Here is a 26,535-nt window from a genome sequence, read left to right as displayed (position 1 = left end):
AATTCACACACATTACAGAGGAAGGAGCAGGGACAGATATAACTGGCGGTGTGTAGACAGGATCATTCTACAGCTAATAGCACAAAACCCCACTTTGACTGTTGAGAGAAACGTGTGCAGGTGGACAGACCCACACTTACTGAGAAAGGAGAGGCAGGTGTGTGGGTGTGATTTCTCCAGCAGTCGGCCTACAGGGAAGAGTGGGGAAAGTCTATAGACATAGAATAAACACTGTCACTTGGAGCTGCGTTTATTCTTTTTTCAGACTAATTGCTCAGATGGTGGAACAACCAAATGATGACTAAAATATGAGTCAAATGCGTTCAAATCAAATCATTCCAATGAGGCAGGAACACAGGCGAGCAGAAAGAAGTTCATTAGAGGTTCCGACCAATACTTGTTAAATCTGAAGAAACTTGCTCTCCTTAATGACTGCCTCTTTCAATCTAAGTCATTTTGACTTTAGTGACCTGGGGTCAACAGATCTTTATTACTTGTGACACCTACTGATCAGCTCTGAGCAGTGGAAAAGGCAGCTCCTGGCTGGGCTTGCGCACTTTTCCCAATCCTGATTTGTCTTTCTTCTCTCTCATGGTCTACCAGGCATGTCATTAGGGATGCCAAATGGTGTCAGGAAATTTGAAAATTAGACTCAAAGTTGAGTTTCTTAATATTTTTGAAAACCAACTTTCATTTAAACACAAAAATAGCTCATATTAAGGTGGAGTGGGGTTGAGGGAAGGGACACGAAAAGAGGCATATTATTAAACGGACCACAGGGTATCCAGCTCCCAGAAGGCTGAAACATACCACCTGGGGCCTGGAGGAGGTAAGAGCATGTGCACTGGGCCTCACGGAAGCACCACATGGGCCCACAACAGACATGTGGATGGTTTCCCTGACATCTTTCTCCTCCCCCTTCCTTCTGCTAATTTCTCAGTTTCAAATTCTTCCCCCAAGTGTTCATCCCTATTTTACAGTTCTGTTCTTTAAAAAAAATTTTTTTTTTTGGTGAAGAGATCCTGAGAAGGTAAGTGTTTCTAAATGGCCTAAGGTACTTAGAAAACAAAGCCTCTTACCACATTATTGGAAGAGAACCTCATCAGGAATACATAGAAGTACCCACACGTTCCTGCCGTGTCAGGCACCTGTTTTTATCCCCACCCTCTCCTTTTTGAGAATTATCCCTCTTGCAGCAGGAAGAATGGAGTACAATGTTCAGCACCCAGCAAACAAACAAAACCTCTCCAGACAACCAGGCCCAGGCAGACTGGAGCTTACTTCAGCCTAAGCTGGGCCCTCCACACACTCCCTGCTCTCTTCCCTAACGGATGCACTCAGAAGTGAAGACATATTCTTTTCTTAAAACTTCTTTTAATTGTCATAAAACATAAATAAAATTTACCATTTTAAGTGTGCAGTTCAGTGGCATTAAATACATTCCCACTGTTGTGCAATCATCACCATCATCCACCTCCAGAACTTTTCCCTCTTCCCAAACTGAAACTCTGTAGCATTAAACAGTAACTCTCCATTCCCCGTCCCTCTGGCAACCACCATTCCCCAGGTTGAGTATCGCTTTTCCAAAGTGCTTGGGACCAGAAGTGTTTTGGATTTCAGATTTTTTTTGGATTTTAGAATATCTGCATTATACTCGTTGAGCATCCCAAACCTGAAAATCCAAAATCTGAAATGCTCCAATAAGCATTTCAGAATTCAAAAAGCTTCAGACTTTGGAGCATTTCAAAGTTCGGATCTTGGGATTTGGGACGCTCAACCAGTACTTTTTGTCTCTTTGAATTTGACTACTCTCGGCACTTCACATTAAGCAGAACCACACAGTATTTGTACTTTGCAGCTGGCGTACTTCACATATAGTGTCTTCAAGGTTCATCATGTTGTAGCACATGTCAGAATTTCATTCCTTTTTAAGGCTGAATAATATTCCATTTTGTGTATATACCATATTTTGTTTATCCATTTGCCTGTCAAAGGACATCTGGGTTGTTTCTAGGGCAACACATTCTTAATTTAATCCCACAGTGTAAGACTTGCAGATAATTCAAATTCAATTCACTTTATTGAGTAGTTACCAAGTATAACTCACTTTGCTAAGTATTATGGGAAGTGCAAGGGTGAATCAGACATGGTACCTGCTCTCAAGGAACTTATGATACATTGGGAAAGGAGAACATAAAGAAGTAAAAGTAGCATTTGCTAATCGCTTACCAGGCACCAAGTGCTTTCCCCAATCACTGCATGTACTGCTCACAACAACTTTGTGAGGAAGATACTGTGATATCCACTTCACAGTGAGAAAAGTGAAGGTACAGAGACCTCAAATAACAACCTCTAAAGAGGTGAGTTCGATATTCAAACCCACATCTTGGATTCAGAAGCCTGTGTTCATTCCACTACACATGTTGTTCCCTATGAAAGTGACAAATCTTGGAGGAGAAGCCACAGGAAGGTAGAAGAGAAAGAGAAGAGATTACCACACTCCTGAGGGTAAAGGCACATGGCAAAGATAGGTCTTAGAGGTCAGGAAGGCTTACGTCTGACAGAGATGAAGGATAGAGGAAATGCACGAGCAGAGCAAAATGAGGGAAGAAGGAAAGCTCGGGGTACGCTTAAGTGCCAGAGGAGTTGCAGAGCAGAAGGCTGTGATGAAATGCTGGCTCAGGGAGTCTGAATCCACCACAAAGGCAATGGTGAGCCACTGCGGGTGTTCTGACATGAGACACAGTCAGACGGATGCTTTGGGAAAATCACCATGGCAATAACACACAACAAGGATGGAGGGCCTGGGGTAGTTTAAAGGTAGGAAAACTGGTTAGAAGATCAGAGGAGATAGCAGGTGGGACATAATTAGTCATATGGAAAAGAGGTGTGGAGGTAAGAGATATCTCAGAGATGGGAATGACAGAACTTGGCAATTGGTGCATTATGAATAGGGTGGCCACATGTGCAGGTTTGCCTGGGACACATTTTCCTGCTGTAGTTACTAATAGTACCATTTACTCTCAAAAAGGTCCAAGTTTGGACAATAAATTATATAATCAAACTAAATTAGGAGCAATAAGAAAACAGAATCAAAGGTGACTCTAAGATTTTAAACCTGGATTAGTAAGGAAGGTGATAGCACTTTGGAAACACAGAAGGGAAATCAGATTTTTGGGAAAGATGATGAGTTTGGATTTGGACATGCTGAGTCTGCTGCTGAGGCGAGGGTTTATTTAGGAGAGAGAAGCACCTTGCCCATGGATTTGTGCTGCATCACGTGAAGGAAGGCATCATTGACCTAAAAAATAAAATTCAAAAAAATGTGATCAGACATGCACGTATGCATATTTCAACAAATGTTTGTTGCTGGTTCAGTTATAAAGTATATAAAGTGTTAGGATGTGTCTCCAATGAATTGTATATAACTAACTATGCAATGCTAACTAATCATCACAAATGCAATGAAAAACACTAATACTTAAGAATAACCTAACCTCAGTACTTCCCTCTGTCTAAACCTATAATTCTCAATGTGTTCAGATAAATGCCAGCAGGTAAAATGTCCCCAGGCCTGTCCACACTCTACTGTGATAGTTCTGTGTGTTCCAGCTTTTGAAAAATGGAGTCTCTCGCAGAAGAATCAATACATATTTTTTACAATTTTTATCTTTTTATTAAAATCGCCCTATTTCCTGTGTAACTAAAATTGTAATCTATCTTAAACCTTTTTTCAGAAGTATAAGGTTACAAAATATATACTAAAAAGCAGCTACAGTAATCAAGGCAGTGTGATATTGGTGAAAGAATAGGCAAATAGATCAATGGAACAGAATAGAGAGCCCAAAAATAAATCCACACGAATGGAGTCAACTGATCTTTGACAAAGGAACAAAAGCAATTCAATGGAGAAAGGACAGTCTTTCAACAAACGGTGCTAAAAAACTGGATGTCAACATGCAAAAATACGAATCTAAATACAGGCCTTATACCCTTCACTAAAATTACCTCGAAATGGATCATGGATCTAAATGTAAAATGCAAAACTATAAAACTTCCAGAAGAAAACACAGGAAAAATCTAGGTTACCTTGTGTTTGGCAATGAGTTTTTATATACAGCACCAAAAGCATAATCCATGAAAAAAAAATTAGTAAATTGATTTCATTAAAATTAAAAACTTATGCTCTGCAAAAGACACTGTTAAAATAATGAAACACAAACCACAGCCTGGGAGAAAATCTTTGCAAAACACATATCTGATTCTCTGTATCTAAAATATACAGAGTATTCTTAAAACTTAACAATAAGAAAAAAACCCAATTATCAATAAAAAGAAGGCAAAAGATCTGAACAGGCCAGGCACAGTGGCTCACGCCTATAAACCCAACATTTTGGAAGGCCAAGGTGGGAGGATTACTTGAGGCCAGGCGTTCAAGACTGGCCTGGGCAACATAAAAACCCCATCTCTATTTAAAAAAAAAAAAAAGATCTGGACACCTCACCAAAGAAGATATATAGATGGCAAATAGTATATAAAAATATGCCCAATATCATAGGTCATTAGAGAATTACAAATTAAAACAACAATGAGATACCACTGTACACTTATTAGAATGGCTAAAACCCAAAACATTAAAACCAAATGCTGACAAGGATGTGGAGCAATAGAAACTCTTAGTTGTTGCTACAAGGAATACATGGTACAGCCACTTTGGAAGACAGTTTGGCAGTTTCTTACAAAAGAAAACATACCCGTACCACATAATCCTGCAATTGCATTCCTAGGTATTTATCCAAATGAATTGAATGTCCATACAAAAACCTGCATGTGAATGTTTACAACAGCTTTATTCACAATTGCTAAAACTTGGAAGCAACCAATATGTCCTTCCATAGGTGAATGGATAAACAAACTGTAGTACATCCATACAATGGAATATCAAGCCATGAAAAGACATGGAGGAATCTTAAATGCATTTTGTTCAGTGAAAGAAGCTAGTCTGAAAAGGCTATATACAGTATGATTCCAACCATACAACATTCTGGGAAATGCAAAACTATGGAGACAGTGAAAAGTTTGTGGCTGCCAGGGATTTAGGGGGCCAGGGATGACTATGTGGAGCCCAGAGATTTTTCAGAGCAGTGAAGCCATTCTATACGATACTTAATGGTGGATTCAAGATGTTACGCGCTTGGCAAAACCCACAGAACTGTACAATATAAAGAGCTGACCTTATTGTAAACTATAGATTTAGTTAATAATGTATCAATGTTGGTTCATCAATTATAATAAACATATCACGCCAATGCAAGATGTTAATAATATACTGGAAACTGGGCAATGGAAGGGAGAGCATAGGAGAACTCTCTATACTTTCTGTTGAATTTTTCTATACACCTAAAACTGCTCAAAAATAGTCTATTTTTAAAATAAAATAAATGATAAATTAAAAATGAAATTAAAAAGCAAAGAAGAGTAGAATAAAGTATCATTATTTGCAAACAATATAATAATCTACATAGAAAAACTAATCAAAGCAACAAACAAGAAAGATCAGCAAGGTTGTGAGATAAGATCAGCTTATAAAAATTACTGACATTTCTCTGTATCAGAAGTAACTAGACAATTTACAGAAATAAAATATCATTCTCAAAGGCAATAAAAACAGTAAAGTACTTATAATTAAACTTACTAAGAATAATCCACAAGACCTTAAGAAGAAAAACTTTAAACTCTAGTAAAAGACCTAAAAGAGGCCAGGTGCAGTGGTTTGTGCCTGTAATTCCAGCAACTCTGGGAGGCTAAGGAGGGAGGATGACTTGAGGTCAGGAATTCAAGTCTCTACAAAAAAATTTTAAAAATTAGCCAAGCATGGTGGGGCACCACTATAGTCCCAGCTATTCAGGAGGCTGAGGCAGGAGGATCCCTTGAACCCAGGAGTTCAAGGCTACCGTGAGCTATGATTGGGTCACTGCACTCCAACCTGGGTAACAGAGCAAGACCCTATTTCAAAATGAACAAACAAGACCTGAAAGATCTAAATAAATGGCAATATATCCCTGTTCACTTGTTCACAGATTAGACAACTTAACATTGTAAAAATATCAATTCTCCCCCAAATTAATATATAAAATCAATGCAATTCCATTCAAGATGTCAGGCAGAGTTCTTGAGGAGCTAAACAAATTTATTCTTAAATTTATCTAAAAGTATAAAGATTCACAAGTAGCTAAGTCAAATTTGAAAAAGAACAAAGATGGAAGAGTTACCCTATCATGTATTAAAACATTCAAAGCTATAAACATAAAAATTCTGATACAGGTATAGGAACAGATACGTAAACCAAGAAAATAGAATAGAAAGCAGAGAGAAGACACATGTGTAGCCTGGAACCTGAAATAAGATGAAAGGAGCACCACAAATCGATGGAAAAACAGTGGAATATTTGGTACTGGGAAATTCAGCTCACTATAAAAAGTCAAAAAAAAAAAAAAGGCTACCTGACTCATACCCAATACAAAGTGACTTTGAATATATTAAATCCTTAAGTGTGAAACAAAACTATAAACTTAATAGAGAAAAATTGAGAAGAAAATCATTGTGACCCAGGGATAATGAGGACTTTTAAAACAAGTCCCCAACAACATAACCATAATGTAAAATATTTAGTGTTTGATTACATTAAATATAAAGGTGACAGCAGCATGACAAATTTGGAAGGCGACTTTTGCAAAGTCTCAAACTAACATCTAGAACCTTGCTACTCAAGGGGTGGCTCAAGGACCATAGGCTTCTACATCATCTGAAAGTTTATCAGAAATGCACAATCTTGAGCTTCATCCTACCTTTTTTTTTTTTTTTTTTTTTTTTTGAGACAGAGTCTTACTCTGTTGCCCGGGCTAGAGTGCCGTGGCATCAGCCTAGCTCACAGCAACCTCAGACTCCTGGGCTCAGGCAATCCTCCTGCCTCAGCCCCCCGAGTAGCTAGGACTACAGGCATGCGCCACCATGCGCGGCTAATTTTTCTATACATATTTTTAGCTGTCTGTATAATTTCTTTCTATGTTTAGTAGATACGGGGTCTCACTCTTGCTCAGGCTGGTCTCGAACTCCTGAGCTCAAACGATCTGCCCGCCTCAGCCTCCCAGAATACTAGGATTACAGGCATGAGCCACCGCGCCCGGCCCATCCTACCTTTATTGAATCAAAATCTGAATGTTAACAAGATTCCCGGGTAATTTGCATGCATATCACAGTTTGACAAGCACAGATTACACAAGGAACTTTTGCAAATTATTAAAAAGAAAAAAAAAACAGAAGGCCAAACAAAACTACACAATGAGCTTAAATTTCAATTCAAAGCACTGGAAACCTGAATGGCTAGCAAATATATAAAGAGATCCTTAAATTTATTAGAAATCAGGGAAATTCAAGTTAAAATAATAAGATGCCACATTATGCCTTATCAGTTTGGCAAAAATCAGAATGTTGAACATTGCTACACATCAACAGGGCAGCAAGTAAACAAGAATCCTGACGCACTGCTGGCAGGGCATAACCTGGTCAAGTCATTCTAGAGAGCAATTGGCAGACAAATCAAGTATGCATATGTCCTATGACCCCACAATCCTAATGCTGGTAAAATACTCCCACAGCAACCTTTGCACAAGTTCCCAAGGTCACACACAGGATGCTGTTTACTGCCACACTGAGTATGGGGGCAGGGAATCAAGTCAACCCCAGGGTCCATCACCAGGGAAGGGGTCTGTGCGCTATGGCAGACGCACACGGTGCCCCGCTGTGCAGCGAAGAGCAGTGAACTGCAGGCAGGAACAGCAGCACACGTGGATCTTACAAAGACAGCACTGAGGGAGAAGTTAAGAAACACAACAAAGTCTAGAGCACAACACCATTTGTGTAACTAGAAAATAAATTAACACAGATTAATTCTGAATGTTTTACAAGGAAATATAAATCCAAAGACATGTATCAGACATGTTACAGAGACTGCCTCAGAAGGGAGAAAAAAGAGTGAGGAGAGACAGTGGGAAATGAGATTAAAGGGAGGAAGTAAATACAGACGTTCATAAATATAACAGACATGAAAACAGAAGATGGGCTTTGCATGGCCCAACAATGAAAATGTGCTTTGAAATGAGGATTATGATTAACCAGCCCTTTTCATTTGAGATCTTCCAAAAAAGCATACCAAAAAATATAAATTAAAATAAGCAGAGAAACAAATCAATCATGGCAATCTCTCTGTAGCATGAAATCCTTGGTTTCAAAAACATCTGTCTTTCAGGGCATTGTGCTTTACAGAGACCTTTCCTATCTAAGCAAATTTAGACTCGCTTTGAGGAGGTGGAAAGAGGTCAAAGACAGATATTTCACTCAGCCCCCATGTCAATCATCTCCAGGTGACTCATAGCTGCATCCCATTCCCTGTCAGTTAGAAGTCACTTGTTCCCAGAGATTTGTCATAGCCCAATAATAGAAAATACTTGAGAAAATAAGTATTATTCAATATAGTGATACTTTTTCACCTGACATCCTAGTGAAATTTAAGAATCTCCTACAAATAAATGTTAATATAAAAAGAAAGACACCCCTTCAAATGCTCAACTTATTTTTAACCATTTTGTATATAAATCTTTATTAAAATGTATCACATATTTATCTGACTTCTGTAAAAGATAACACTGGGGGAAGGCATAATCTTTTCGTTCCACAACTTGAGCATCTCAAAATGTTAACATCCACTACTTTACTTTCTGTTTTTCAGATGTTTTGTCACCTCTCTAATTGCCACTTCTGTTGTGATTGTAGCTGCTTCTAAAAATAATCCAACTCTGTCCCTTTCTACCTGGTAGTTTCTATCTGGGCTGGGAAAACAGACAATCAGTGGTGTTGAGGACTGGAATTTTAGTAAGAGTGATAACACTCTGAGAAAGAGACTAAAAAGTAAAATGCACAGCTTTAGACTAGAGACTTTTGATAACTCCTTTAGATGCCTAGGGACACTCTCCTCCTCTGGATTCTACAGGCTGCATTACACAGAGGAAGGCTGCACAATACTGATACCTAGGTACATACACAGGCTGTTCCCAGCACCCTGGTTCCCTGCCTTGAGGGGGTAAAGCCGTAATTAAATTTGTCTCTAGAGATAACGCAACCTGGAATTTGGGTCAGGATAAGGATATTGCTTTTGTTTTAGGATGTGAAGGTTCTGCTGCTGGAAGTTTTAATTAGTTCATCAAGCAGGAATAATCAGAGTAACTTACAGTTCCCTAAATATATCATGCTGATTCATGCTTCTCATTAGAAACTGGTCTTCCCCTATCACAGCACTGTCCTGAGATCTTCCCAATGAAAAAATTAACTAATTAACTTCTTAAAGGCATGACTAAGTCCTATTTTTTATTGACTGACATACAGTGAATGTTTAATGAATAAAGTAAATTCATGAATGAATGAATGTACCTTTGATGAGTGGGACTGTTTTCAAAAGGTAAAAACTTTTAGCTAGTAATACATTGCTATAGATGAATATATTTATCATATCATTGCTCTGATACAAGTTGATCTGAATCTCAGATATCACCACTACACACCTAATGGAATGGCTAAAATTAAAGAAAACAACTGACAAGACTAAGTTCTGGCAGATACAGAGCAACTGGAACTTTCATACTTTGTTGGTGGGAATGCAAAATGGTATAACCACTTTGGAAAACAGTTCGGCAGCTTGTTAAAAGTTAAATATGAAGTAGAAAATCAGTACAAGCAAAATTCCAAAATGTTAAAACAGCTCAACTTTAGGCACATTTGTATGCTGGAGCACACTTGTATTCTCTCGTCCAGAATACACCAAAAGAAATAGAAAATATGTGTGCTATGGGCTTTGACAGGAATGTAGCAATAGTGGCCTTGTCTTCAAAATCATGGGTTATAGAGACTAAAACAGGATTGCTTCTGAATAACTGAGGCATAGAGAAAGAGCCATTGACATAATCAAGCTAACCTAACCTTTAAATAATAAACAAGCTCAGACCTGTGAGATTCAAGCACCGCATCAGGTTGAGATGTATGTGGGCAGCTCCCTACAGAAACCAGAGGGCAGATAATGCCATCCTCTGGACAGGCCACAGGCCAAGTCAGGGTCCACCCATCATGGCACAGCTAAACACCTTCAGAAAACAATAATTCCAATGAAAATCTAAAGACTGTCTTTCCAAGCCTTCCCTCTGAGAGATATTAATGCCAAAGTGTTACAGTTAAGGAGAACTGGGAAAACTAAACCTTGTATTTTAAAACAGCAACATATTAGGCTTTTCAAAAGTTACTAAACTCATTATGGGGTTTTACATGTATTATCTTATTTAATCCTCATAACCACCCAAGGAAGTAGGATATATTACTGCCCTCATTACAGATGAAAAAACTAAGGCACAGAGAAGTGTAATTTGCCCACAGCCAGGGTCTGAACCCTGGTGGTCTGACCCCAGAGCCCCACACTCTCAATCAGTCACTCAGTGGACATGTGAGTGCCCTCCAGAAGCGGGAGACACAGAGGCACACAGAGGCCCTGCCTGCGTGGAGTTTGTGCTCCACGGGAAAGACAGGCACTGAACAGTGACTACAGGTCAACGGAGGAGAAACAGAGTGCTAAGGAAGTTCACCTCCTGCACCTACTAAAAGGCTATGCTGTGAAGTTTATGGTCATATTAACATCAACTTCAAGGTCAAATCTGTAAGTCCACATATTCATGAGAAAATAAAGGCTAAGAAGCACCATTATTTCTAATACTCTGTGTGTGTATGTGTGTGTGTGTGTGTGTGTGTGTGTGTGTGTATGTATTTTTAAGTACAGTGGTCATTTTCCAAACCCAAACAAGTTATGACAAACAACTTTTTCCAGTATGCTAACTAATCTACATGGAAAAAAATTATCCAGGCTTTAGAATTCAATGAAATTAATTATATATTCATTTAGCCATCTTCATTTTAAAAAAACAAAATATATAAATCCTGGTACTGCTCAAGAAAATATGGGAGTCCTGATCATTTTAACTATAAGATAGTTTTTCTCACATAGATAATTCTATGATAGATGAATAAACTTCATACTATAGAATAAGGCTTCTAAGAAGTGACTTGTTGGCCTTTTTGAGAAGAGAGTTTACATAGCCATTAGGAGCCCAGATTCTGGCATTGGACTAATCAAGACTGGATGTCCACTCTGTCACTCACTGTGCATCAGTGGGCAGGGCTGTCACCTCTACAAGCCTTGACTTCTTCATCTGTAGAATGTAATAATAATGATTCAGACTTCAAAGGGCTGCAGTGAAGGTTAAAGGAAATAATGCTCATAAAGTGCTTAGCACAGTTCTTGACCCACAGTGAGCATCTAATGTATGTGAGCTGTCACTGTTATTATTATTCCTCTAAGTAGTTTACACATTAAAGAAACAGAAGTGGTAAATGGATGGCGTATGAATGAGATGCCTGACACGTGTCAGGGAGCATGGTGTAAAGAGCCACCTGATAACACCAAGGTCAGCAGAGCGGGGAGAACTCTAAAAACCCCACATGCAGAGCCCTTGCTGGAAAAGACAAAGGCACATGGAAGCTGACAGGCGCTTAGCAATGACATCGTCAGTTCATGCTTAATAGGAGAGAACTTCAACGTGGATAATGAAAACGGTAACCCAGCTCTGGCTTTCCTTCCTGCCTACGCAGCACCTAGAAGACGTTGAGAGAGGAGAGATGTCCACACCAACACTTGTTTTCACCCCTGTACTGCCTCATCCTCTATCAACAGGTGCAGCCTCAGGAAAAGCAAACCTCAGTTTAGAAGTCACATGTTGAGGGACACGAGATAGAAGGGGATCTGGAAACCGTCTAAACGCATGGTTTTGAGGATTCTAAGCCACACCTTCTGAAAAGCAAAGCACAAGCAAAAAGGGAACAATGTGCAGCTCCCAGACCTCAGCAGAGATGGGGTCCCAGAGCCCAGGCAGCTCAAGTCCACGCCTGTCCACCCTAACATCCCTACTGCACTCCGGAAGCACAGTCTGAAAGCCACTGATGATGTCCTATCCCTTCGTTTTAGAGATGTGGAAACTGAAGGTCAGAAAAGTAAGGGTATCGTCACAAAATTGCAGGGATACAGGGACAAAGCTGTCGCTGGAAGCCAACCAGTTTTTGAACGGCCAGTCAGGTTCCCTTCACCACTGAATGCTCTCTTCTTGACTCACATACCAAAAAGATAAAGAAGAAAGAAAACCTTGTTTGAAAAGAAATGTGTCTCATTGCAGGAAAAACCATAAACTGGAAGGCTGGGAAGCAATGGGGTCTGGCACCCACAGTTCGGGCTCCACCGATCTGCATTTGAACGGAACTTCGCCCCATCTACAGCTGACTAGAGTTACCAAGACAGTTTTTTGAACATTAAAACAAATTAAGCCAAAAAAAATAATAAGGACTTCACAGTGAATGCCTAACAGATTCCCATTTACAACAGTATTGCATGCGCACAATTACACTTTGGGGACGTTTAAGCCACATTAATGAGACGGCGGGAAATGAAAAAAGGGAGTGAATAGCCAATGAAATTAATTACAGTGATGAACAGATGAATTATAGACTTAAGATGATCCAGGCATGATTTAGTATTCTGTTCACAGAATCTCAGCTTAGATCATCTGGTTGCACTTTAAAGTATCTACATTTTAAAATCAAAGGTCAAGTCAAGCACTTCCTTCTTAGGCTTATATGTTGTGGAGTTCAAGGGTCATATCAACACTTGTAAATTATTTTCTAAAATGCCATAACTCTCCTCTATTTGAGATACCAGTGACAGACAGAGAGCCCTCAAAACCTAATTTCACATGGCCTTCACACACTCAGGGTCACACTGGGGCTGGGCCTGCGCCACACCACCTGTGACCCTGAGCCTGTGAGACAGTGCGACTCTGTGCTGTATTCTCCCTTTCTCACGCCAAGAAAGGAAGGCTGAAGGTATCTAGAGAAGCAAGTTGTTTCCTGGTCTCATCTGCATCATATCCCTTAGCAGCATCTCACCTCCTCCAGCTTAAAAACTGTCCCGACGTGTGGCTGGACGCACCCTTGCTGGCAGTACTGAAGAGCGGAGGATAAGGTCTTGGATAAGACAGGAAAGTTCTTGTCTCTGTACTGGCCACTGGCTATCCCCATGGCAGAGATGTTCTTCAGCAGCAGAAGGTTGGCTGGCACAGAAGCAATGTTTCCTCCCGTAAATCCAACCACCACGATCCTGCCCTCCCACGCCAGGCTGAGGGGAAAGAGAAGGAAAATAAATTATAAAAAAGCAATCTACATTCATACTCACTAGGATGGCTACTATCAAAAAACACCAAAAAAATAACAAGTATTGGCAAGGATGTGAAAAAGTTTAAGCACACTGGTGGCGGGATTATAAAATGGTACAATTGCTATGGACAACACTATGGAGGTTTCTCAAAAAATTAAAAATAGGTCCAGCAATTCCACTTCTGGTATATATCTAAAAGCACTGAAAGCAGGGTCTCCAAGAGGTATGTGCACATCCAAATTCACAGCAGCACTATTCACAACAGCCAAGAGGTGGAGCAGCCTAGGCATCCGTCAACAATGAACAGATAATCAAAATGCAGTATATAAGGGCTGTCCGGAAAGTATCAGCCATTGTTACTATAACTAGAACATTTGCATAGCTGGATACTTTCCGGACAGCCCCCATATACAGAATGAAACATTATTTAGCTTTAAAAAGGAAGGAAATCTTGTCATGTGTATAACATGGATGAACTTTGAGGATATTATGCTAAGTGAAATAATCAGACACAAAAAAACTAATACCATATGATTTCACTTACAGGAGGTATCTAAAGTCGTCAAATTCATAGAGACAAAGGAGAGTGGTGGTTATCAAGGGCTAGGGAGAGGGAAGAAAGGGGAGTTGTTTAATGTGTATGAAGTTTCAGATCTGCAAGATGATAAGATTCTGGAAATCTGTCACGCAACAATGTGAATATACTTAACACTACTGAATTGTCACTTAAAAATGGTTAAGATGGTAAATTTTATGTTATGTTTTTTACCACAGTGAAAAAGTAGAATTTTTTAAAAAACAGTGTACATTAACTCACAGAGACAGAAAGTAGAACAGAGGTTGCCAGGGATCAGGGCAAGGGAGAAAGAAGCAGTTAATGTTTAATGGGTACACAGCTTTTGTTGGGGATGGTTATACAACATTACAAGTGTATTCAATGCCAACAAATTGCACACTATAAATGGCAAAAATGATAAATATTAGGTTATGTATATTTTAGCACAATAAAAAGAAAACAACATGTATAAAGCCACAGCTGTGAGCTCCCCTTGACCTTACAAACTGGCAGTTGTGGACCATCCTTTACCACGTTCAGTTCCTCAGTAGGAAAATATAAAAATAAACCATTAAGCAAGGTACTAGGGAGCCAAAGGAACTACCCAGTTTTATAGGGGGACCTATTTTAGAATCAAGGCTATCTATTTAACTGCCACAACCACTTTGTAGAAGGCAATTGGGTATAAACAAATGTCATTCCATAGGTTGTACTTCAAGACAACTCAATTTGAAGATTCTGAACTTAGGAAGCAGGTATAAGAAGATGAACACATTAATGAAGGATCATTTGCTTTACATAAAAACTTCCTTTAAGTCACGCACTTCTTTACTGAATTTTGAATGATCTACAAAAATTCACAAGTTTTTTGCAGCCCATTATGTAAAGTATCATACAGTATCATTGCTAAGCTTTTGCAAACATCTTTGGTGTAAAATATGTATCTATTTGTTTGGTTTTGGCTTCTTATTTTTTGAGAAATGAGAAGCGATCATCAAGCACTATTATCCAGAAGGCAAAAAGCAAGGCATGACATGAGTGAGCTTCACCAGCTCTCTGTCCCAGCCAGACACTTAGTCTTCCTTTGTTCTCCTCTGAGCACAGGCGCAGGCACAGTGCGGTGACGACCAAACATATACACCACCTGCCACTCGGCTCAGGGGCTGGACAGCCCACTAGATCCCTTTTGTGGTGAGCTGTGCTCTCTGCTTTCATTTCTTCTGCTTTAAACTGAGATAAACCACAAAAGTATGCTTGCCAGGATGACATGAGACATGAAACCAATATTCAGAATACTCTAGAATTCCTGACTGAAAGCAGAAAGAGAACTGGTATGATATAACAGTCCCACTAAATCTCCAGTGTTTTTTTTTAATAAAATAAGTCAAGGAAATATCCACAGTGCTGGCTGCTTCAGGAACCAGTAAGATCAGAAGAGTCTGTACCTTAGTACATAGTGAACTTGGGAAAGGGAAGCTGCCACCCCAGTAATTCTTAACAATGATCGCCTCAAGAATTCTCCACATCCATGTATATAAAGTAGTTAGTGGGGGCTGGCATAGCTGAATTTAACACATGTATAATTTCTAAAGCATTTGACATTGCCAGCTAAAGAGCCTGCAGTCATTTTTTGGATATTTTCCAGTTGGGTATTTTGTTTTTGCTATATTTAAGCATTTCCTGATTTTCTCTGCTTCTATTCCTTTTCATCCACCTACTCAGCTGTCCTCATGGATGCTGATGCCTACAGGAGAAGTGCACAGCAATGCAGAGAGAGAAGCAAGGCCAGAAGGAAGAGAGTCTGGAAAGGTCTCAGCAGAGCCTCTCTGGACAGACTGCTCCACGCACCTGCGGAGAGCCTCCAGGAAGACATCTCCTCCCACCATGTCGATGGCCACGTTCACGCCACCACTGCCCACCAGCTTCCTCACCGCCTCCTTCAGGCTGCCCTGATTGTAGTTCACGCAAAACTGGGCACCTCGTTCCATCGCCAGCTTGCACTTCTCGTCACTTCCAGCAACAGCTATGACCTGCACGAAGAACACAAATTTTCTGATGGTCCAGAACATGTCACAAGTGGGGTCACCCCACCTACCCCTTCTCCAGCCAAAGAGTGCTACTCAAGGAAACCAAGGCGACCTTGCTGCCCCAGTGTCAGCCTTGAGCCCACACATCAGGCCCAACGCACAGACCTCCCCACCGGCCCCTCCATGCCCCACTAGCCATGAGGTCCACATCTTGAGGAATCCTGGAACTCCAACAGGTCTAGCTAGGAGATGGTTCAAAAGACACACAGAAAGTCCTCTCCAAATGCAAACAAAAACCATTTGCATTTATTGAGCACCAGCTGTGAGTCAATTAGTAAGGATACAAAGTGGATACCAAGCTTAGGGTTAAGAAAGCAAGACACAGCAGTTTGATGGGGAAATGCAGAGAGCTCCAGAAATGCGAACAAGAGGTACCCAACCTAGCAGATCAGGAAAGGCTTCCCAGAGGGTAAAACATGACTGAATGGACAGATACTAAAGTCAGACAGACCTTAGTTCAAATCCTGGCTCTGCCACTCACTAGCTGTGTTACTGTAGGCAATTACTTAGTAAAAACTAACACACAGTGTTACTATTTGCCAGACACTACTCTAAATGTTTTTATACATATTAATAACTCACTTAATCATAATAGACCAATGAAATACATGCTATTATTATCCTCACTTTATAGATGAAGAAATTGAGGCAAAAAAGTTAAGTAACTTGCCCAAGGAAGGTCACACAAGGAGGCAGAGCTGGGACCTAAACCCAGCTAATCCACCTCCAGAGTTCCTGCTTTTAACCTCTGTACTGCCTGCCAGCTTCATTAGGTTTCAATTACTCCATCAGTAAAGTAAGACATTTTAAAAATTAAATGGAAAACTGTACATAAACCACTTGGAAAACAAAGTGTTAGTAAATCGAAGCTATTGTTACACATATGCAATCATTTATTCTATTTAAACCTCATAAGAACATATAGGGGAGGTATAATTACTCCTATTCTATAGATGGAGACACAGACTCAGGGTTGTCCAGGCAGCAGGTGTTAGGACAACTATTCAAACCCACCACTGCCTTACTCCAAAGCCCATGCTTTTCCATTCCATCGCCCTAGGAGAAAAACATGCCGAAGGCCCGACACAAATGGCGCAGATGGCTGTGAGCCACCCTGTGGGGGACATCTGGGTTGTGGAAGTCTCTAAAAAAGCTGCAAAAATTCAGCCAATGCTTCATCACTGGGTAGCACCCCCAGTGCAAGCACTTTGGTCCCAAAGTGATCCTCAGAACTTGCACTGAAACACCTCAAGAACATAAGTTCCCTTAAAAGATTCCAAACTCACTCATAACTGAACACAACCCTCAAATACTCCCCAGTGGAACCCTCAAACAGCTGCAGCTCACTGAGGGCAATGAGCACACGGTGCCATCGTGGACAGACACCGGATTAGGGTCAGGCATGTGATTTGAATTCCGAGATTCTCATTCGGTCTCTGTGAGACCTGTGGTGAATCATCTTCTCTCTTGGGGCCTCCCTTTCCTGATCTGTGAAGTAGGGATAATAAACAGATGCGTTACCCATCTCCCAGGAGCTCTGGGAGGATCACAGGTAAGATAATTACTGTGGAGGCACTTTGAAAGCAGTATGGAAGGCTGTGGATGGAAAGTGTTATCAAAAGGACCTGTTCCAAGTAGGTGGCATGGTAACATTATTTTCTTTGTTTGCTTTTGTTTAAAACCATTATTACTGCTAAAGAAAATACAGCTTAGATTAATTTTAATATCTGAATTAAAGTGAATTTTTCTTTTTTTTTTTTTTTTGAGACAGAGTCTCACTTTGTTGCCCGGGCTAGAGTGAGTGCCGTGGCGTCAGCCTAGCTCACAGCAACCTCAGACTCCTGGGCTTAAGCGATCCTACTGCCTCAGCCTCCCGAGTAACTGGGACTACAGGCATGAGCCACCATGCCCGGCTAATTTTTTTGTATATATATTTTTAGTTGGCCAGATAATTTCTTTCTATTTTTAGTAGAGACGGGGTCTCACTCTTGCTCAGGCTGGTCTCGAACTCCTGACCTCGAGCGATCCACCCACCTCGGCCTCCCAGAGCTAGGATTACAGGCGTGAGCCACCGCGCCCGGCCTAAAGTGAATTTTTCTTTCTATTTAACCTCTTAAATAGTTATTTAAAACAAATGGTACAATTTTATCTTCCTAGAAATGTTAAATAGTCAACAGCTCTAGGCAATGAAACACATTATGGTCTCTCCTCCTAAGAGGAGCTAAAAGCCCATCCTTTTGACATGAAATGTGTTAATATTACTTAAGGAGCCTCCTGGTATCTAAGATTGCTTTCAGAACTCACATGTCCTTCCCAAAAGGATCTTAATGTGAGAAAGGAGAGATGCCACCTAAAGAAATTCCAGACCAACTCAATCAACTCCAAACATGAATATCTATTTGCCTTCCAGATATCCCAATTGCACACTCTACCGGGACCTCACACTCAACACATCCAAAACCGAACTCATCATTTCCCCTTGTGTTCTCAATTCTCAATAAACAGCAATTCCTCAAGGTTACTTAGTTTGCTCCTTCCCACTCAATGTCTAATAATAACAGGATTCTCTTTTAAGACATTCTTACTGACATGCCACACCCTCTCATAGGCATCGCACGTGTAATCTCAATATTCCTACGACAACTCCACGAAGAAATCATTACTTCACAAATGAGGAAATGAGGCAGAGCTGGGACCTGCACCTTCATCAGGCTACCTTTAAAGTCCTTGTTACTTTGAACAGGGTGCACTCCAGACACCAAATTCTCCACTTTTTTCCACTTCGGTATCTCTCAATTCATCGCTTCCACTGCCTTGGTTCAGGTATCCTCACCTCTGGCTTGGATTCCTCCAAGAGCCTGTCCTTCTGCTTCCAGACTACCCCTGACCTTGCCCTACCCCTTTCAGAGTGAAATTTTCAAAATGCAAAGATGATCGTATCACTTCCCTGCTTTAAAATCCTCAATAGCTCCCAGCAGCTTCCAACGAATGTTCGAATTCTTCAGCCCAACACAAGACCCCTCAGGATCTTATCTCTACCCACTTTTCTAGAGTCACCTTCTATCGTTTCCCTACAGGTCCTTGGTCCCAGCAGTGCCATTTGCAATTCGCTGAATGCATCATGCCAGTTCCTATTTCTCTGTCTTCTAATATGTACCCCCGCCCACTAAAATGGCCTTCACCTCCCTTCTTCCTGTATTCAACTGCTACCAGTCCTTCAGAAGTCAGCTTAAATGCCCACCTTCTTCAAGACCTTCTCTGACACCCACAGCCTCAGAGAGGTGCTCCTGTAGAGACATGAGTCTTTCATTCATTCATTCAATCAAGAAACAGTTCTTGAGTTCCTACTATGTTCTGGGCCCCATACTAGGCGCCAGGACTACAGTGATGAACCAAACAGACTCTGTCGCTCCTTCTGTGGGGAGGATATTCCAGTAGGAGGGAAACATTAATCCAGCGATGACACAAGTAAAGGAGTCACGACACTCTGGGCTGTATGTGATGAGAGAGGAGCACAGGGCACTAGGAGGTCATTTATAAATCTCATGACGGAGAGGGGACTGACACAGCCTGAGAGACAGAGAATATTTCTCTGAAAAAGTGACATTTGAGTTTAAATCTGAAGCACAGGGGAGACAGTTCAGAGCATTACAGGTGGAGAAAACAGCATCTGCAAAAGCCATGACGTGAGTCAGACCTTGCCAGGACGACAGACGTGTGTCCACGCCTCCTCGTTAGTCTGTGAGCAGATAAATGGCCAGACCCTGCTCTGGGTTACTTTGTATCCCCAGCGTCTTGCACATGATTTTTAATTAATGAACGAATATATTCCATGTTTTAAAACTATAGTTATGATTTTTTTAAAACGGAGACTCTCACATGCAAATACCTTAGCCTGAAGAATATTTGTTGCCACATCTATCACTGCTAGGCCTGTGGCTCCAGCTGCTGCTGTCACTAGAACAGTTTCTCTGCCGGAGAAAGATGAATGTTACTTCAGAAACCTTCAAAAAGCATCCAGTAATATGACTGCACAAACATTTTAGAACCAGAACATTTTAAAACCAGAATGTTAAAGGTCATTTCATCCAAACCTTCATGTATTTCTGTTTGCCAGCCTTCAGGGCTGGGTTATGTATGTGACTTCCAGATCAATGCTAATTTGGTTCAGTTTTGAAGATTTCCCAGGAAAAAGATTCCTGAATCTCTCTAGGTAGGCTCTCCGTCACGGCAGTGGTAACCTTTCCTTCAAGCTACCGCTCCATTCATGCAAAATTCTGTCCTAAAATCATCCTCATACTAAATACTGCCCAATTTTCTAGTGATTATACAATGGCACTGTTCAACTAAACCCACCTATCTGAGGAGCAATTCTGAGACTCGGCTGTCTGAGAAGATCAAGACAGTATATATGTTCCATGTACAGTGGAAAACTTCAGCACCTTTGAGTATGAAATATCCTAATTGGCACACCCAAGAAGGCCTCACAGAAACAAATGCCACAGGCCTCCATCAAACTCAGACTGAAGTAAGTTTAAATAAACCAACTCTCTAAACTTTAAGCTTTTCTAGGAGGTGATCTCCAGAGTGGTCAGGTTTGAGAGACATTTTTCCAAATTCATACTGGCTAAGTTCAGGGTCTGTCATTTCCTCTCAGACAAAAGGATGCCCCCCAGTCATGAGACCCCCCCGTCTCAAGGGACTACCCCCCTTGGCCTTTCCTCAGCCAAAATGAACACGAGCAGAAGGGAAGGGAAGAGGTAGGCAAAGCCTTGTCGGGCACTTCTGGTGTCAGAAAAGGGTACCACCCAGCCCCCGCTGTCTACACAGTCCTTACCCAGGCTGAGTACGGGCCCGATGCTCCAGCGCTAAAATAGCAGTAGTGTAAGATATAGGCAGGGCAGCAGCTTCTTGTAGGGAGACCTTTTCCGGAATCTGCCAGAGCATCTATAAAAAGAGATAACAGTGACTTAGGGATTAAGCACATGTACCTGGTCACAAAGGCTGCTCAGTAAAAATATTATGATTTGATTGAGTGACTGATTTGCGAAGGGAAACACATGCCCACAACCAAGCCCAGTGGAAGTCAAGAGCAAGCAAGCCGCAAGCCATGGCAGAGTTCAGGACTTGGGTGTATCAGACTTCAAAGCCCCAAGCATCTGGCTTGGGAAGGAGCCAATGGATGGAGAATAGAACACAGATCACTATACAGTGATGGGTGAATTATATGATGGGTAAATTTTATCTCAATAAAGCTGTGGGAAAAAAACTGTATATTGTATACCACCAGGGGAGCAAGCAACATTCACATCCTGCATAACCACACCAGGCCACCCTGGCTGGCTCCGATCCCAGGGCTCTCTCTTTCATAAGCTTTGTGTGGGGCAGAAGCCCATTACATCCAGCTCAATGCCCCAAACCAGTTTTTCGACCAAACGCTATTTTTCTACCTAACTATGGTCCAACTGGATGGCCAGACCAGGAACTCAGAAAACAAAATGCCCTTCTTCATTAAAACACTCAACACAAACAAAGCTGTGTGCAAAGACTGTCACACTAGTAAAGAGAGGAGGTTTAGCATTTGAAAAGATGAAGTGCTTGGCTAAGAAACAAGATATGGACAAATACAAGGAAAAGAAGGGAGAATGGAAGGAGGAGGAATGAGCAATTAGTGGAAATTAAAGAAAACAAAGCAGAAAAAATATCTCCAAGCATTAATCTTGAGAGGCAGGGATACCTTCTGGTCAATGATGCATTCTTCAGCCATACCATTAAAGAAACTCACACCAACAACTCGATCTCCCTGAAGGGAAAATAGCATTAAGGATCTGTTCAAATGCATGGCCTTACATTCGCCTTTCCCTGAATTAATCCAAAAAAGGAAGAAAATACACATCTCTGACTTCATAAGACAATGAAGGTTGGCCTTAATTTCCATTCAGAGTTAATGTTTAGTAAATAAAACAGGAATTTTCTCAATACCACCACCAGGTTGCCAAGGCAATCTAGGCACATTTTAGACAACGATGGGATAGAGTAAGGAAAGGTTGATACGCATTAGATTCCCAGTATTCATTTCTTTCACAAGAGGCTCAAACTTGAGAATTCTCTATTCTCTCAGTAATTAAAGACTGAAGTGTTGCCTTTTATTCATAATAAAGTTTAATGAAACCAGGAACTTCCACCAACTTCCTTCCCCCAATTCAGAATTTGTTTCTTCTTCTCCTTCCATCTTGCTTTCCCTTTAGTGTCTACAGGCAAAGGCCAGTGGAAGCAAGACCCCCTGGCTGCAAACGAGGTCAGCACATTTCTCATAGCTGCACACACACTGATTCCCTAGATTTCAACTAATTTACCTCTTTCACTGTGCTGACGTCTGTGCCTGTCTCCAACACTGTCCCAGAAAACTCCATTCCTAAAACACATTGTTTAAAGGTTAGGTTATCTTTAAAGCCCAACACCATGGAGATGAGAAAACCCTGATCAACAGATCATCCCATCAGCTTTTTGGAGCTGAGAGGGTTTAGGTGCCCCTCACTCTCCCCAGACAGAGAGGTAAGAGTGTTATACCCAAAGCACAGGAAAGTGAACATAAGATTTCACAATCCACAACCTGAAAAGCTACAGCAGTCCCATTCATACCTTGACACAAATGAAAATTTCAGAAATGTACAAAAGCACAGAGAATCACAAGTGAGCCTGCTCACTCGGGCCCCACATGCCTACAACACCCTGCACCATTCATCGTATTGTATTTATCTGTTTCCACGTCTCCACCGGTGGAATCTGGGACTCTCAAGGACATGAACTGTGTTTATTCAGACAGTACACGGCTCATTTGGATGAACTGGTGTTGTTTGTCCTTTCCTCTTTCTCCTACAAAATTTCTTAATTTAATGATCATACATTTCCTACTTGAGCTGCCAGGAGAATAACTCAATTGAGTATGATCTCCTCCCCCCATCTAGCATTTCAGCAAATACAAACAGAAGGAAATGGTTCTAACTGTTGAGACACCACCAAACACCCTAACACCAAAGTACCCTGAAAGCAAACCACAGCAACTATTTTGCAATCACTGTATCTGTCATTATACATGTGTATAAAATATACATACACTATACACATGCTAAAGTTACACTTATATCTCTTTAAGTAAATTTTAAAAACAAAAATCAGTCATTTGTCCACATACTCAGGATCTAAAAGTAATCATATTAGGTATAATGAAAATCAGACAGTGGGCTGCTAAGAAAAATGTATAGATTCTTTTTCTTCTCTCTGATCCTTTGGCATTAGGTTTCTTTGGGAATTCATTTGTGAGTCTGAAAGTTTTAGCTACAAACAGATGTTTGTGACACTTTGGTGAAGAAACAAAATTGAGGCAGTATCAAGACAGGAAAGGGAATGACTAGGGCCAAGATGATTCTGATGAACAGAATTCTGGTGGATGTAATGATGTGTGAAAATTCATTTGTTCACTTATTCATTTTTAAAGTATTTATTGAGCATCTACTATGAGCCAGGTACAATGCTAACCTGGGGGATAGAATATTGAGCAAGACAGGCATAGAACCTGCCCTCATCAGCTCACAATCTAGTGATTCTAAGTAACAATGAGACTAACACGTCTAACTGAAACATCACTGAAGGCAGGCAAATGCCACCAGAGTAGTGTCTGAAATGAAGTGCATGGTTCTGCAAACTCTCTGTATCTTCTTCTCCTGAAGCAGTCACTTAGTCTCCCCATACTCACCAGGTGTGAAGGGAAGATGGGGCCTTTCCTGATATTGACCACGGCAGACCAAAATATCAGCAAAGTTAACTCCACAGAAATGGACATCAACTCTGACCTGCAAAGGAAATAGAGCAAGAAGACAGAACAGTAAACATCCGTGGAGACAAATTTCATTCAATTATACCAAAGTCATTACTGAACAACAACTATATGCCAGGTACTGAAGTGAGAGCCCAGGTACTGAAGTGAGAGCCCATGTACACTCATGAGGCCAAAAGGACAAGGTTTCTGTCTTCATGGTGCTAAAAGTACAGTAAAAGAGACAGATATTAACCAAATAATGAAAATGTATATTAAATTACAACTCCAATAAAAGTGTTAAAGATAGGAATATACAGTGCTATGAAAGCACACAACGTGGGCATTGGACCTCTTGGGGAAGTCAGGAAAAACATCCCTAAGAAAGCAACACTTGAACTAACAACAGCTAAGAGTTAATGATTCAAAACGGGAGGGGAGAGCTTGGCACAGATAAAAGCAATGACATATGCAAAGGCTCTGCCGTGAGGACAAAAGAAAAAGCAGTGAACCTAGAACACAAGGAGAAAGAGATGGGGCCAGAGAGGACAGGGACCACAGCACACAAGGGTTTGCAGGTCTTACTGAGCACCTTAGTCTTCATGCCAGCAACAATGGGAAACCATCAAAGGGTTTTAAAAAGAAGGATAACACAATTAGCTGTTTCCAGAATGTGGAATCCTGGAGGCTAGTCCTAGATCCGCAGCCTCTATGTTTCACGGTAGTGCCATAACTGACGCAGACCTGTAGCAGTGGAGCCAGCCGTTTCCAGGCCTTGTAAGCCAGGTTCTCAAAAGGTGGTCCCAGACCACCAGCATCCGTATCACCTGGGAACTTCTTACAAATTCAAATTCTCAGGCCCCAACCCAGACCTGTTGAGCCAGACACTCTGAGGACAAAGCCTAGCAATCTGTTCTAACAAACTCCAAGTGATTCTGATGGATACTAGAGACTAGTCATAGACCAACACATCCCAGTGGGGGTCAGAATCACGAGGAAATAAAAGCTGAGAGACAAAAGCATTGATATTTGTTTGTCTAAATTTTTTAGTACAGAGGTGCCTATACTGGTGAGAAGACATTTCTATCTACAAAATTCATTCATTCAACAATTTTTTAAGCCTCTGCCACATGCCAGGCACCATTTCAGACTACAGGGATTTAATGGTGAGGAAAACTAAAACAGTCACAGCTCTCATGAGCTGATTCCTTACAATGCAACATCTGGACAAGTAACAGAACAAAGGCGCCCAGCCCTCGGCCTGTGCACATTCTGTGCATGACGTATTAGTCACTGACAACTGTGTGGCACACACGTGTTCTCAAGCTACTCCAGCTTGATTTAAGGAGGATGATTCAAGGATGCACACGTTTCAGCAGGTGAGTCCCAGGAAGCAGACTGGCTGCCATCACATGCTTGTCCGGTAATCCATTCTAGCCACCAGCTCCATGTTAGCGACACTTTAGGGCTGCAGCTGCATTTCTCCCTCTCACCAGTGGTCCCCAATACTGAGGCCCACCGCCTGCTTCACCCTGCCAGAGGGTCTCCTTCCCCCACACCAGATGACGCTGTTACCAGAGTGGTCGGCAGGCAAGGCCAAAGTGACTTCCACGTTTCCGTGGAGCTGCCCACAGCCCCGAACTGATCCCAGCCCAAATCACTGCAGTGCATCAGAGGGGTGCACAAGGCACATATTCACATGGAAACATTGGAGGGGGTCACTGGGCTAGTTTGGGGGACGCGGGAGATGGAATAATTCTCTATGTTAACACTGAAGAGGAAGGAAGCAAAGGATCGGGCCCATTTATCTGTATTAAATCAAAAACTTGCATATGCAAAGTCGTGTGCAAATCAGAGTTCTCTGCTTCTAAGGCAAAGCTCTGCAACCTTCAGAGAGAGGCCTATAGTGTGTTTAGGGGAACAAACTTCCTTTTGACCCAGCCCAGAACCAAATTGCGCTCCAGTCTCCCGGTCGCCCCCTAGCCTGGGAACTGGGAGCGTGACTCAAGAAGGAAGCCTGCGGGGTGTGCAGTGGCGGGGAGAAGGGGAGGATGGAAGGGGCCGGGCCAGTCACCCTACCTCGCGAGGCCCTACAGGGCTGGGGGCCACCTCTTCGATGGTCAGGGGCTGCTTCAGCTCCGTGCAAAGCGCGGCGCGGTAGTCCCGGCCGCCGCCCTGCCCGGCTTTCCTGCAACACGGAACAGAGCCGGGTTACTCGGGCCGCCGCTCGGGCCGCACCCGGGGGCTGCCTTGCGGGGCTCAGGGAGAAGTCGGGGCTGCACCTGCACAACCACGCCCGCGGGAGGCACCGGCCCCGGAGCACCGCCGCCATGGCCCCGCGGAGCGAGCGGCGAGGGGAAGTGGCCGCAGTGCGGCAGGAAGAGCCACACGGCGCGGGCCACGCCCCGGGGAAAGTGGAGGGGCCTCCGCGAAGCGTCCTGGGACGCGCCCCGGCTGGCCGCGGCGACCCAACCCCGGCGGAGCGACGCAGCCGCCTTCCAGCGCCCTCCTTCTTGGGCCGGAGGGAGGATGGACGCGCGTCTAAGGCCCTTGTTCCCCAGGCTTCGCGGGAAGGGGAGCATGCTGGAGGGAGGGGGGGAAGTACAAGTAAAAGGAATTAGATTACCCGAGATTAACCTTCATTGGCACTTTTTGTAGCAAATTTAGGAGACTTTTAAAACCACAGTTGGAGACTTTTAAATAGTGGTTCTTGGGTCTT

General features: G+C 42.0%; 1 protein-coding gene across 1 annotated transcript; it reads right to left on the bottom strand.

The window, feature by feature from the left end:
- Nucleotides 1–2,058: 2,058 nt before the first annotated feature.
- On the bottom strand, nucleotides 2,059–26,206 carry LOC123635269 (quinone oxidoreductase-like protein 2). Its single transcript, XM_045547286.1, has 10 exons — nucleotides 26,099–26,206; nucleotides 25,896–26,004; nucleotides 23,757–23,853; nucleotides 22,357–22,415; nucleotides 21,738–21,803; nucleotides 20,838–20,947; nucleotides 19,890–19,971; nucleotides 15,762–15,943; nucleotides 13,090–13,318; nucleotides 2,059–3,301 (listed from the first exon to the last, which is right to left on the bottom strand). Exons 1-10 carry the CDS (start codon nucleotides 26,146–26,148, stop codon nucleotides 3,233–3,235), a joined length of 1,053 nt encoding a protein of 350 aa, XP_045403242.1. The 5' UTR covers nucleotides 26,149–26,206; the 3' UTR covers nucleotides 2,059–3,232.
- Nucleotides 26,207–26,535: the final 329 nt, after the last annotated feature.

This window comes from Lemur catta, chromosome 3, assembly GCF_020740605.2.
Source record: "Lemur catta isolate mLemCat1 chromosome 3, mLemCat1.pri, whole genome shotgun sequence".
Lineage (NCBI taxonomy): Eukaryota > Metazoa > Chordata > Mammalia > Primates > Lemuridae > Lemur > Lemur catta.
The sequence above is the reverse complement of the archived record's forward strand: the minus strand, read 5'-3'. Positions and strand labels throughout refer to the sequence as shown.